The sequence below is a fragment of the Ambystoma mexicanum genome, chromosome 1q, assembly GCF_040938575.1.
Source record: "Ambystoma mexicanum isolate Mex_15411 chromosome 1q, UKY_AmexF1_1, whole genome shotgun sequence".
NCBI classification, from domain to species: domain Eukaryota; kingdom Metazoa; phylum Chordata; class Amphibia; order Caudata; family Ambystomatidae; genus Ambystoma; species Ambystoma mexicanum.
In genome coordinates, this window is record NC_090922.1 from 1155283629 (window position 1) to 1155298470 (window position 14842).

The following is a 14842-nucleotide window of genomic DNA, read 5'->3' on the forward strand; positions in this document are numbered from 1 at the left end:
CCCTACCCAAAACTGGATGATTTGATCCCCACCGTTTCCTCCCCTGGTTGCTTGCTGACAAATTGCACACCTTAACACTCCTTGTTTGCTACCCACTGCCTTATTTCTAGGATTTCTCTACTACCTTGACCATGTTCTCCCCTTTGATTGTAAAGCACCCCATTGCTTCTCAAAGATAGGTCCACCCCCAATAAATACCCTAATACCCCCCAATAACATGAACAATTCAAGATTAAATTCAATGTAATGTTCACACAACAGCATGCTGCATAAACTAATCATTTCCATCAGGCAACCATCTGTACCGGCCTCCTTCTCATTTAAGGACAGAATCCAATGGGACAAGCTCATCTACTTCTCCTTTCAATCCACTGCTTGGGAATACAGAACGGGGATAGTCTGCATGCAAGCAGCTATCCTCAAGAAGCAACACAAGTAAGGTCTCCTTCCCAAAGATCATCACATGCACAATAGTATCCACAATATTACGCCTTGCAGGATGTTCCAGGTATCTCTCTCATGATGAAACCGGCTAAGGCCATCACCAAACCCACTGCTAGCACCATACCACGCACAATGTATAGGAACTGCGAATTTAGGAGGAATAATACAGTCTCATAAAGGTTCCATGTGATATTTTCGCTGCAAAAATATTGCGATGCAAAAATATCGCCATATTTTTGCGGCAAAAATAACATATGGACCCTGCGGGGGACACCCCCGCACCTAATATTTTCGCCACCAAAAATATCACCTATGGCAGTTCCCGACGACCATATGTTCGGCGATATTTTTGCTGGCGAAAAGATTACCTGATACCCTCATAAACAGTCATTACTGTGCTTTGCACTAGGCATATAGGGGTTGCAAGATGCAGACGCCTTGGATGTCTGTAGATTTCACACAATACTATTGCCAGGTACTTGCAGCATGGGGGTTCCCATGCAGGCCTCTTGCAACACTACAGTGTTGCAGGACTACTTCTTGCACATCCTGCACACCCAAAAGACTAAGTAGATGTGGATGGGGGAAAGTGAGAAAGAGCACCTAACTGAGGCTGCCTGTCTATGCGGCACATCAACATATTTTGGCTACCATCTCTTAACAGCATACATAATATTTCACTATGGGCTCCATGATTAAAGGACCTTCTTGCATCTCACACTATATTAGCAGTGATGAGGCACATGGAGCTATAGGTGGTAGGAAGCATCAGAAAGTGGTTATACCCTCTTGAAAAGAAAAGTCAGATTTAGCAATTGTGAACATTTTGGAGAGGAAGGCTATGAGAGAACACTAAAGCTGCAGATTTCAATGCATGCTTTGGACTGGTTTGCCTTAATAAAGAGCATTCACGTCTTGGCATCTTGATAGGGGTGGGAATGGCAAAGCCATGGGCCTAGAGGCAAATCTTTTTTGGGGTGGTGGATCTGCATTTTAAATTTAGAAAACATTTTATACAAGTCTGACGATGTGTTGGAATTTGCTGATAAACTATGCTTGTTTAGGGGTTTGCCAAAGAACATTAAAGTGGTTATCCAATTCTTAGGGTTAATGGTGGCCAACAGAATGGCTCAACATTGATCAAATGGTTGATCCAGACGCACGGTCCTCATTTTCTTTTTTTAATGTGGAACACTTCTGAAACCAGTTATTTTCCCCCCTTCAGAATGTATGCAACCTTGTAACAGTGGTTGTGTAGATAAATACGTGCGAAAACTCAGGCATTGCATGATTTTTGGCAAGCAAGTATGAGTATTTGCATCTTTATTGCCACACCAAAAGTCTGGGCATTAAGCGCGTTATAAATAACGAATTACCAAGTAAAGAAACCCAGAGGTTTCCAAGTATGGACCCAGGGATCGAACCTCTGTTGCTCTGCATTGTCTTGCTTCCAAGGGGACCACATTGCCCCAAGCTATCCTCCTGAGCTATAAATCAATTGAAAGTTTAGATTGTGGTGTGCCGATGGAGGTGTTAACGCCATTAGCACCCCAAGTTACAAAAGTGGTAACTCGCGGTGCTAAAAAATAAAAAATAAAAAAAATGGGATTTTCCTTCCTTTACACAGATGTTGGAGCAAAGCAGAAGGTGCAGCTGCGGGTGCCATAAATAAATGGGGATGGAGAGCGGGATTAGGGGAAGATGGTGGCGGGGGAGCTGGCCGTCAGGCGGCATGGAACACAGGCTTACCCCAGCGGTGCAAGTCCACTTATCCAGCCACTTGATTGGCTGGCACCCCCGCCAGGTTACTAATGTCCTAATAAACAGCAACAAGCGCCTTATTATGTTCAAATGTCTATCCAATCAACCATTTATTTGATTTTGACTCAATAGGAAAATATAAAAAAAACAGCATATTCCTAAATTGATATGGTTTACCAAAAATGGGTAGGTCTTTTTGTAGAGATTAACAATGATTAACCCTGTGGGCATTACGCTGCACACTCAGATCTGACAAATTCGTACTTTTTAGTGCATCACTATTAAATTCTCCCAAAGAAAGCAATGTTGGACGGTTTTCCCAGCATGTGAAGTTGAGGCGGTTTTGGACTCTACACTCACCAATGGCTGCTTGAAAACCATAATATCCTTGGCGCAGGGCGTAGGGACACCTGTAGTTTATTAATTGGCATATATTGTTATAGTCCTTTTGATAAACTAATACCCTTCTCATTCAGACAAGGTTCAAGAGTGGACTGTCAGACGGCTCAGTCTCAAACGAGAGACAGCCCTTCTCCTTGGATATCACACTACAGGCATGCAACGCATATGTTTGGTAAAATGGATAATAGGTTATATCCACTTTGTGGTCAGGTCCATAGTTGCCATTCATTTTTGTTTCATAAGGCACCAACCACCAGCACATTCACTTGATTTACTGTGTTCAAATATCGTGGTTTTTGGTACAGATGCTCACCCCATTTATGGAATACTATTTCCTCTAGACTATAGACCTTTGAGGGTAAATGCAGGTTCTCTACAATGGAGGGAAAAAAGGAGAGTGAATCATAAAAACTAAGCACATCACAAACTGCCCTGTAGCCTGTTGAGGGCTGCTTTAATTACGCTACAGCTTTGCAGAAGCAGCATATGGAACAACCCAGTGATTTGAGGGACTGTATTAACAGAACTAGCACCACACTTCAAAGTTGCAATAGTGTGCTTTGTCAGCTCAATGGAAGCTATTAATTTCCAGAAAATGAAGCATAGAAACAGCAGCAAACGTTTGTTGCAGACAGCATAATAACTTGAGGAATCCAGAAGAATCAATTCTGTTGGATTCGAGGTCAACAGGAAAAAAAAACATCCCATAAATTAACTCAAATAAGCTGGCTAAATGTTCTGTATTTTTCTTTCACTCCAAAGGAAGCAGGTTGTTCTTAAAATGAAAAACATGCTATTTGCCATCTTTATCTGCAGGTTGTGAGAAAACAAAGAGATGGCAAAATAACTCCACGAAAAACAAAATTCAATGCATGTGTCCAGCTATCAGGGATTGGCATTGGACTCCTGGTACTCTCAAGGCTGGTAAAACAGCTCAATGATGCAAGTGCTCGGCTGTCAGGGGTTAGAGGCACAGCAGGGCTGACTTCATCCTTCAGCGAAGAACAAACCATGTAATATTTATTTGGTTAATAACTGTTTTCAGATCCACCCGTTTGAGGTGGGCACCACAGAAATAACTAAAATTGGCTAGATGACACAGGGTCGGAAGATGGGATATTTCTTTTGTGACTGTATAAAACCCTGACCCTACATGAACGTCTGCATCGCTTCAAACAGCTTCCTTGACAATGCACAACACAGCATACAGAACCAGAGGACACCGGTTTGAGAACCAGATCTGAGTTCCAACCCAGAGATTCGGAGATACCTGCATCCATTCTTTCATTCGAAAAATGTATACGACAAGAAATTGGCAAACTTCATTCCGCCCCAGATCACCATAGGCAGAACCTCACCTCCGGAGAAAGGAAAGCCTTAACCTCACTCAGTACCAACAAATCACTTGTTATCAAACCAGCGGACAAGGGAGGGGGAATCGTGATACAAAATACCACCCAATATAACACCATGGTGATGTCCCTCCTCGAAGAGGAAGGCAATTACAAGAAACTGAAAAAGGACCCTACAACAGACATAAAAATTAAGATCCAAGAAGTAACAAGATATGCATTGGAACACAACTGGATCACTGACAAGGAAGAGACCTTCCTCAACACATCAGAAGGAAGGACCCCAGTCCTTTATGCCCTTCCCAAAATACACAAAGACAGTCAGACTCCTCCTGGCAGACCCATCGTCTCAGGGTGTGGCTCCATCCTGGAGCCGGTGGGCACCTTTATTGATCACTTCTTGAAACCTCTGAGTCAACAGACTCCGACTTATCTTAGGGATACTATGGATACTATTACCAAATTTGAAAATCAACCATTCCACTCTTCTGAAGATATTCTTGTGTCACTTGACATTAAAAGTCTCTACACCTCCATTCCACAACAACAAGCATTGGAGTGCATTAGACACCATCTAACTCACCATATGACACAAAAACGAGTGCCCATCAACTTCATTATTGAACTTCTGGAGATAGCACTCACCAACAACTTTTTCGAGTACAATAACACTTTTTATTTACAGACCTGTGGCACTGCTATGGGAGCTGTTTTTGCTCCCAGTATGGCCATCATTTTCATGTCTGAATTCGAATTGACTCATATTCTCAACATATCCAACCCATACCTGAACTCCGTGACCCTATGGTTCCGATATATTGACGATATCATCTTCCTTTGGAAAGGAGAAGACAATACTTTGATGGAATTTTTCCAATGGCTTAATTCACGTACCACAGAAATCCAATTCACCATGAATAAGAGTAAAGAAAATATGAATTTCCTGGTCCTTACGATCACACCCAGGAACAGCAAACTCGAATGCTCAATTTTCAAAAAAATCACTGACCGCAACACGGTCCTGCATTATAACAGCCACCATCCAAAGAGCTTACGAGACAATCTCCCTTATGGGCAATTTTTGAGGATCCGCCGCAACTGCACTCAAATGGAAGACTTTCAGAAACACTCTAGTGAGTTACAGTTAAAATTGACGGCCAGAGGATACCCCAAAAAACTGATAAAAAACACTCAGAAAAGAGCGAGATTCACACCAAGAGAGACCCTCCTAATACCAAAAGACAAAATCATTCCCCCCGTTAATATCCTGACCTGCGTCACTACATTCAGTCCTACCACTACAAAACTTAAAAGTCTCATTAAGAAATTCTGGCCCCTGGTGCAACTCAACCTTCCAGATGAACCAATACCACGAATGGCACTTAAAAGGTCCAAAAATCTTAAGGAATTTCTCACCAGTGCCAAAGCCAACAAAAATACGGGCCGGTCTACATTGTGGGCCATGAGAGAAATCGTTGGACACCATCCATGCGGCCAATGTACGGGATGCAGGCAAACTAAGAAACTTAATTCCTTCATGATCGACGGAAAAGAGTGGAAACTCAGGCACTTTTCCAATTGCAAATCTACCAACGTGATCTACGTGATCCAATGTCCATGTGGCCTTAGATATGTAGGTCAGACTTCAAGACCAGTGCACAAGAGCATCAGTGAACACAGATCAAGGATACGTTGTAAAACCCTAACTGCCCCGTTGGTCCATCACTTCATGGAATTGCACCACAGTCCAGATTCCTTTGTCTGGTGGGTTGTGGATAAAGTCCTTAACAGAAATAACATTGCCAACTCCTTGAACTTTAAAGAAAGCTGGTGGATGCACAAACTGAAATCCACCACCATTGGCCTCAACGAAGCCCCACCAGGACTATTTCACATGTAACACATTAGCCCCAGTTAAATCCACCTTACCCTAACCTTTACTGGAATCAAAAAGACCCTCCCCCACACGGCTTGCCTGTATGTGACTCATTATACTTAAAGCCTACCTCCAATGACTGTGGCATTGTTACAGATCAACCACGTACAGATATGTGTAATGTTTATCGAACAATATGCACTTCCCACTTTATTGGGAAATATGTTTTGACTGCATGCGATGCCTTTCTTGAAATGTTTGTCTCGGACACTCCTTACTTGATTAGGAAATGTGTTTTATCTTCTCTAGACGCCTTATTTAATGTTGATCTCACACATGTGCGGCATGTCATGTCGTACCATCCATGCTCAGGTGACCATATCCTGAGCACCCATTTAGCAGACTCACCAGCAATCAACTCTGTCCTGTTCCCCGACTTCTTTTGTGTTCTACCACTCCCTCATGGTTGCCGTGTGTTCCACCCACACGATCCCGTTTTACACGACAGTAGGCAACTGTCCGCTCATAAATTCGGGACACTGATGCCTTCGTATTCCAATAATGCTCATTTTTTCTGCAGCCAGGCACCCCCACTGCACAGATCAATTTGATACTGCGCTGTGTCTGTGACACCTATTTTTATTCATGCGCCGCATTAGGCCTTTTCACGGCGCACATCACTTTTGTCCATCCTCATTCGGCCTATCTGCATTATAGTTAGGCAATCCCACTGCGCAGGTCCATTTTTGCACTGCGCTTGGAGACACTTATCTCCCGCGCATGCGTCGGTTTTGGCGACTGCACTGCGCATATTTTCCTGATTCATCGTTCCGAGACACTTTCTCCTGAACGCATGCGCCTTTCCATGCCAATACCATCACGTGAGACATTAGTCTCCAACGCATGCGCCGTCACACATTTTATGCTCTCCTTCCCCCAGCGACAGCACAGGCACCACTTTGCGACGCCTATTCTTCGCCTTTGCCCGCCAATTTGGATTCCAGGTACGTGTCCACTCGGCTTCTCTCTCCCCCCCGGAGCACTATGCACTCTGCTTCTAGGCTCCCTTTCCCCATGCACCCAGCATCCAGTCCGTGTCGACCTTCTTTTATCTTGTCCCTTTGTGCCATTCCCATAGGGCTCTCCAGCGGGCTCATGTTTCTTTCTTTATTCCCCAGCCTTGTAGACTTGAGCTCCAGGCTACATCCCAACTTGGACTCTCCAGCCTATGCACCATGTGTTGCCACTTCCAGGCACAGGTAACATATTTTCCTTTTCTCGTTTATACACCGGTCCTTTTAGTTTTTCTAAATTTACAGTGGGCTCTACACAAAACCTTTCTGCAGCCCTGCTCACCGATGCTTGCGCCCGCTTTTTCATTTTTTTGCTTTACAGTTACCCTAACGTGATGCTCCCAGCGGACCCTCTACGGACCCCGATTATCGCTCCAGGGGCTCTGGAATTTTTCCAGACCAGGGGTGCCCACCACCTACTCGACCCCCTCACCTGCCCCCGCAACGCCATTCTGCGCCTCCACCTGCCCAGATTTGGATTCTCCACACCCACCTATTCTCACTGGAAGCACGACCAGTGGTGAGTGGACCCTTTATTCAGGAACCTTTCTCAGGCCTTGTGTTTTTTAGTATTGGATACTCTGTATCGACCCACTTAAGCACCATGTTGCTGATTTTAAACATGTTCTTTCATTTTCCTTTTTTCACTCTTTTCCCTGATGATTTGTTCTTACTTTTTTCTCCTCTTACAGAGTCCTCTGACTTTTTCTGGCCCTAGAAGAAGGCTATAAACTATATTGCCGAAACGTCCACAACACACTAACCCAGAGTTGCTATGGGCATTTGTCATGATATGTTGAACTTCGAATTTCTAACATCATTTCCAGACGTAGACCGTATATAAGGTCAGACTTCAGCCGGGCAGAAGAGACCAAGACGTATTGTTTCTTTTACTCACACTTCCTTAGTGTGCCTTTCTTTTCCAATGACATGGGACATTGTATTTTCTAGATAGTGTTCACGCGCACAAATTACGAACCCACATCCCATGTCACAAATATTACTCTCCAGTGAATGTCTAACTATGTACATGATTTCATGTTACTATGGTTTGTAATGCAAAGCAATTATGCAAAGTAACCTTTGAACTACTGTATAAAAAAAGTAAATAAACAGCTAACATTAAGAAGCTATATGAAAAACCAAAAATTTGTTCCATATACTGTTTGAGTCATGTGTTTAATACCAGCTATCATGTTAGTTTGCTTAATGGTTGCCCAGAATAATATGTGCTCCCATTAGGGTAGATATAAATCAGTGTATTCCTAACTAGTTGCGTACAACCCTTAGACTCACAGAAGGGAGGACAACCCCCTTGTTACAGTCTCAAACGAGAGACAGCCCTTCTTCTCCTTGGATATCACACTACAGGCATGCAACGCATATGTTTGGTAAAATGGATAATAGGTTATATCCACTTTGTGGTCAGGTCCATAGTTGCCATTCATTTTTGTTTCATAAGGCACCAACCACCAGCACATTCACTTGATTTACTGTGTTCAAATATTGTGGTTTTTAGTACAGATACTCACCCCATTTATGGAACACTATTTCCTCTAGACTATAGACCTTTGAGGGTAAATGCAGGTTCTCTACAATGGAGGGAAAAAAGGAGAGTGAATCATAAAAACTAAGCACATCACAAACTGCCCTGTAGCCTGTTGAGGGCTGCTTTAATTACGCTACAGCTTTGCAGAAGCAGCATATGGAACAACCCAGTGATTTGAGGGACTGTATTAACAGAACTAGCACCACACTTCAAAGTTGCAATAGTGTGCTTTGTCAGCTCAATGGAAGCTATTAATTTCCAGAAAATGAAGCATAGAAACAGCAGCAAACGTTTGTTGCAGACAGCATAATAACTTGAGGAATTCAGAAGAATCAATTCTGTTGGATTCGAGGTCAACAGGAAAAAAAGACATCCCATAAATTAACTCAAATAAGCTGGCTAAATGTTCTGTATTTTTCTTTCACTCCAAAGGAAGCAGGTTGTTCTTAAAATGAAAAACATGCTATTTGCCATCTTTATCTGCAGGTTGTGAGAAAACAAAGATGGCAAAATAACTCCACGAAAAACAAAATTCAATGTATGTGTCCAGCTATCAGGGATTGGCATTGGACTCCTGGTACTCTCAAGGCTGGTAAAACAGCTCAATGATGCAAGTGCTCGGCTGTCAGGGGTTAGATGCACAGCAGGGCTGACTTCATCCTTCAGCGATGAACAAACCATGTAATATTTATTTGGTTAATAACTGTTTTCAGATCCACCCGTTTGAGGTGTGCACCACAGAAATAACTACAATTGGCTAGATGACACAGGGTCGGAAGATGGGATATTTCTTTTGTGACTGTATAAAACCCTGACCCTACATGAACGTCTGCATCGCTTCAAACAGCTTCCTTGACAATGCACGACACAGCATTCTAGGTGGTCTGCATCTTTTTGCAAAACATTACTTTGCATGTTAATGTAAGCGCACTGCATGGTTGTTTTCAAATTGATCAGTTTATTTCCTCTGCCATTTAGATTGGGTTATGCCAAAATAAGAAGGCCTCAATATGAAAGGAACTACTTGTGTATTAGGGCTGTATTTATCCCAGAAAAGCAAAGTTACACATTTCTACAGTTCATAACGTAACCTAGAACTAAAAAGGACCATGCCTGGTTATACATGGCCAAAGCTGTCACTGTTTAGGATTCATCTATTCCATGGCTAGAGTTTTTTCTCTGTAGCTCTCTTAGCGAATTATGAAGACAAGCAGGCACGTTTTCAAGACTCAAACAAGTGGGCATCCCTGCAATTGATTCTGCATCTTTTGCTTTTAACATAAAGGAGACCAAAACAAAATGGTTCGTAATGCAATAACCATCTTAATCAAAGCAGTGCCAATGTAGGCTAAAAATAATTCCTGGATCTTTTCTGTGGATCTTATTGACAACATAAGAAAAAGAACAAGTTCATTGCTCCATTAAAAGAAAGTGCCATCAGCTAAATGGCCAGAACAAAACAGACAGACAAAAGCTTAAGTGGTTGAAAAAGTGTTTTTGATAAAGACAAAGGTACAGTGAGGAAGGAATAAATTAGGTTAGAGTAGTGCACCTCACATGTTAATACTTCTCAAAGTAACATGAAATACTGCAGGTATTGAAAAAATTGCTAGCTCCAAAAACCGTTCAACGTTTTTGAAGACTTAATTTGTAGACAAGGTATAAATGCTGTAGCAGAAACATTACTCAGCTCACTCTAAATATTTGCAACTGGACTTTGTCAGTTCTCGGATACAGACTGAGAATTATACTGTGGATTGTGTTTATGATCAAATACAAAAAAATGCATTTTGTAGAATAATTTACAGACAAAACTGATGACATACTATAAATTCACAAAGAATTGTAAACATGTTGCACCCTGCTCGGTCCCATTAGGAAAAGTGCTAGTTTGATGACAAATAAATTAACAAATACACAGCTAAAGTGGATTTTTCTTTTAGACAACACAAAAATGTGTTTTTAAACCATATAATAGTACTTATGTAGAATTCATAAGAACGTCTTAAAGACCAATACATAATGTAAAAATGGTCTTCATATGATTTTTTTTAAATTAACAATAATATCTTGACACCGATATTTTAATTCACAATAAATCTTTAAGTTTACATCCCTGCAAACAAAAATGTAAAAAATGTAATTTAGTTGTGGTTGATTGGCAGCTGTGTCATGGAGCAGTGTAACAAAGGCTGGAGTCCAAGTGCGGTCGGTGAATGAGCTACAAAGAAGAGAAAACAATGATTAAGTACAATTTTCACCATCTAGAAATCATTGCACAATCCATTATTGCATTCAATATTCTAAATTGCAGAACTAAATGGTTTATGAAACGGGATTAATCACAATCTTATTTCACCAAATCTTAAGATCTTTACTATAGGACATACAAACAACCTGATGCCATTGTGGCTTTTATTCAACATGAATGCGATTTACTCAAATAGTGGTGCAGGTCACTTTGTATTTGTTGGACTACTATGGACGTGGAAGGGCACGCAATACTTGTTTCAACAAGTGAGATGTGCAAAGAAATCAACCAAGCACAAAACCAGATGGTATTGGAGCAATAAAAGAACATTTTATTTTTAAAATGCAAACAATACTTAGATTTTCTGTTTAAGTCTCTTACTGAACAGTTTATAAAAACATCTTTAAAGGATCAGATCATCGGCACAAAACTAGCACATGGGAATTCATCACATTATGCATGTAGAAATCCATCCTAGTTGCAATAAGGACGGTAAGAAAATGACATTGACCCCCTTATTTCATAGCCACCACTGACACCGTGACCTCTCCAAAGATGTGGCCACATTTGAGCTCTCCTCACTCGTGCTAAGTTTTCTAACATTCCACCACTGACCAAACGAGGTGAATGGGATGGATTAATCAGCAAGACCTACCCATTTGCCCCTCTTCAACTTGCAGAGTTTCTTCTCTCATCATTCCAGCACAATGTAATCAAGATCTTGGCTCCCACCTCCCACTATACTAAGACAGGCTCCTGGCCCACTCAGTTCTTCTATGATGGCCTTCCTCAACCATTTTCCCACAAATACCTTTAAAGTGCTAATGGGTTAAAGTGGACTATCCACCCACCACCCCCTAGTTTTCATTCGCAATCTACCCACCCAAATCTGACTTGCTAATTCTTCATCAAGTCAAATCCCCACGCTCTCCCCACCCCAGGTTAGGCTCTTTTGATATATCAGGACATCCTTGTAATTTAACTCTGCATTGGCCAGCCCTTTAGAAACACTGCCACCCTGCATGTACATTCAACTTCCCCTCACCCGCCCTCTCCAATATCCTTTGATCACCCTCTTAATCTTGAAACTGAAGACCATTACAAGGCCACATCCCTGCAAAACCCATACTTCTCATCTCCTATGTGACCCTTCTCTCACCAGAGCCATTGACTTGGCCAATTCCATCTACTACACAAACCTTACCTAATCACTATGCACATTCCCTGCAGGTTCTGCTCTACCACCCATGACTGGTTAGTTCCTATGTGCACATGGTTGAATTCCTCTCCTCTCATACTTCAACTCTGCCACAATCGGGGATGTATTGGCCTCCGAACCGAACCCTCTCCCCTCCCCTGCCAGCAGCCTACCACACCCGCCATTCAGTACCTCTCCTAGACTTCAGCAACAGAATTGGAACCATCTTCAGGGCTGCAACCCATCATTTAATCCTGGTGCACAGGAGAATATCTGAAACCAGTTACATGCTCTTACCTGTGCACTCAAAGTAGCAACTGACCCTCTGATCCTCAAAATGTCCTCTGCAGATACAAACAAACTCACCAACAATCTGCCTTGCTCTCCCTCCCCCATTAATAGGAAAACCATCACAGACCTGGAGACAGACTTGGGCAATGCCCTCCAATCTGGATTTCACAGAACTCAATTCAGAGAGGAATGACTCCGGTCTCCAACCTCCTGTGCACCATTCAACACTCTAATCTCCTTCTTGATGAGTCTGCAGCCCTCGGCACGCAAAACACACATCTCTTTTAGTTTCTCCTACCACCTATTTTCCAATGTCCTCAAAACCTCCTTCATCCTTAATAGTGGCACTTGGAGACTGATCTACATGAGGATTAAAGTTCACGTTTGGAGGCATCCACCGGGAGTTCTATAGCTCTGTGCTTCAGATGTCTCTCCACACCTTCCATCCCCTTTATCCTTTTCCCTGACCAACCATTTCCCAAGACTAGCAAAGTTAGGGTCCTCCAATTACAACTTTAAGCTCCAGCATTGCATCACATACACTGCCATGGGTGATCCCTGTGAACATCAGGAAAATTCACCCTCACCTTACCTACACCACCACAAAAACGTTTCTAGGATTTTTCTGCGTCCTCGCTGCTGCAGCATCAATACAGATCTAAGGTTTGCTACTCACACCCTCTTTAAATAACCCAGTCCGCAAACTCTGCAAGCTGTTTGCTACATGGTTGCCCCTGTACAATTATCTGTTTTTGAAATACCTAAGCCGCCACCACATGTTTTTGGCCTGCGTAATCAGCTGACCTACTCCTCCAAGTACTCTTCCTTCCCAGTCACTAAAGCCATTACTCCCCATGTCCTCAAAGCACTGCAACTAGAGTCCACCTTTCCCTCTCAAATGCCCAACCCTCGTAAATTAAAAAAAATCACTGCAATCCTGGGTTTTTAAAAGGAGTTCTAAAGAAACACTGCCTTAGTCTGGAAAGTGCATCCCTGCTGTCATCCAACGCCGTTACCATGCCCCCCCCCCCGCCCCTCCCCTGAGCTCCCTGTTCCACTGTACACATCAAAAGGCAGATGTACCAATGTTCCTCCTCCCACACTTGGTCTTATGCTGTATCCAATATTACGCCAGCTAATATAAGCAGTTTGTGCCCTCCTGTATGGTGACTGTTTAACAGTGCTTCTGATAGAAGTACTATGCTGCAATTCAAACTGAAAAGGAAAGATGCATCGATTCTTGAAATACTAGTGACGTGCACATCCAAACTGAGATTTTGGTCACAATGTAAACATAAGACTTAACTGGACGTCTGGCCAAAGAATGGAGAAAACCAAATGAATGTAAGAAAAGTAACAATCGGTTTCTCTGATTTGATTGTAAAACATGTATCCCACACACAAAAGGCCAGCCCTACTTCTCACTAGAGGTACCCCTGCATGCATGCATGCCCAATGGGGCATGCAAGGCTGGGGCGTTTTGCTTGCACAGCCTTGCATGATCCATTGGGAATGCAGGCTGGGGTACTGCAGCCCTGAATGAGCACTTCTGCACCTCACCACACATTGGGCTGTTAGGGCGTCCTCCAGGTCTCGCTCCGGCACACATGTGAAGGAAGCACTGCCGCTTCCTGTTGCGTGGGCCTGGTCGTTGTGGGACCTGGAGGAGTGGATTCTGAACCAGGGGCCCTTCAGGGCAGGTAAGAAAAAGAAAAATGTCAATCTGTGAGTGGCTGCATGTATGATGAATGAGTAGGTTTGAGAAGGTGCGCCTGTGAATGAGAAAATTAATGTCTACGGAGGTGCGAGTGTCCGAATGTGTGGAATAAATGCATCCATCTCCCCCCGCCGCTCCCTTGTCCCCCTCCCCGAGGCTGGCTGGTGAGAGGTGCTTCTGGTCCACTACATTTCAATTATAAATGTATATTGGGCCCACTTTAATTTGACCAAATCTAATGGGAGGACCTCAGGTTGCAGGTTTAAAGGATTTAGAGCTATACATTCCAATGGGAAAGCTTTGGCAAAGTGTAGTGAGTAGGACTATTTAGGCATCCAAGTAAAACATATTTTGTTAAATTCATATTTCACGAGAAGTGATACAAATGTCAATACCTTGGCTGCAACTATTCTAGACGTAAACTCATCGGACCAATGTTAAATGGGGCTACAGGTTTGGGCTTTGTTCGGACAGTAAGTAGAAAGTATTTATTTTTATTTCTATATGGTTTCCAAGAACCTTTACAAAAAGAAATTGGTTAGATTTTCAAATTAATTAATTCCACTTAAGTAAACATTTTAGAAAACTATAAAAAAAGAATTAAAATACAAGATGTTACACAATTAGCAAATAAAATACAAAAACAGAACACAAAATATACATTTTCTGTATGGATTTCACAAGCTACCCTGATATCGGTGAAACATCTCCAATGCCGACTTCTCCATGAGAGGCAACAAATAAATAAAACGGTCTACCAATTATACATGTCACTATTTAAAATGTCATTATCTCTATTTTTGCATACCGTCTTGATATCGGTGAAACATCTCTAATAATGACTCCTCCCAGAGAAAAGTCTCAAAAAGTTCAGAGAGATCTCAAAACGAAACCCAGAAAATACTTCATCTTGGCACAATTGACAATG

At 42.4% G+C, this 14842-nt stretch overlaps 1 protein-coding gene across 3 annotated transcripts in view; it reads right to left on the bottom strand.

Moving 5' to 3' along the window:
* Window positions 1-9932: 9932 nt before the first annotated feature.
* LHX8 (LIM homeobox 8) overlaps window positions 9933-14842 on the bottom strand; it is a 209369-nt gene continuing 204459 nt past the window's right edge. For all 3 annotated transcript variants that reach the window (XM_069641902.1, XM_069641901.1, XM_069641900.1), the window contains one exon: window positions 9933-10678. In XM_069641902.1, coding sequence (XP_069498003.1) covers window positions 10628-10678 — 51 coding nt within the window. In that variant the 3' untranslated portion in view covers window positions 9933-10627. The remainder of the gene's footprint in view (window positions 10679-14842) is intronic.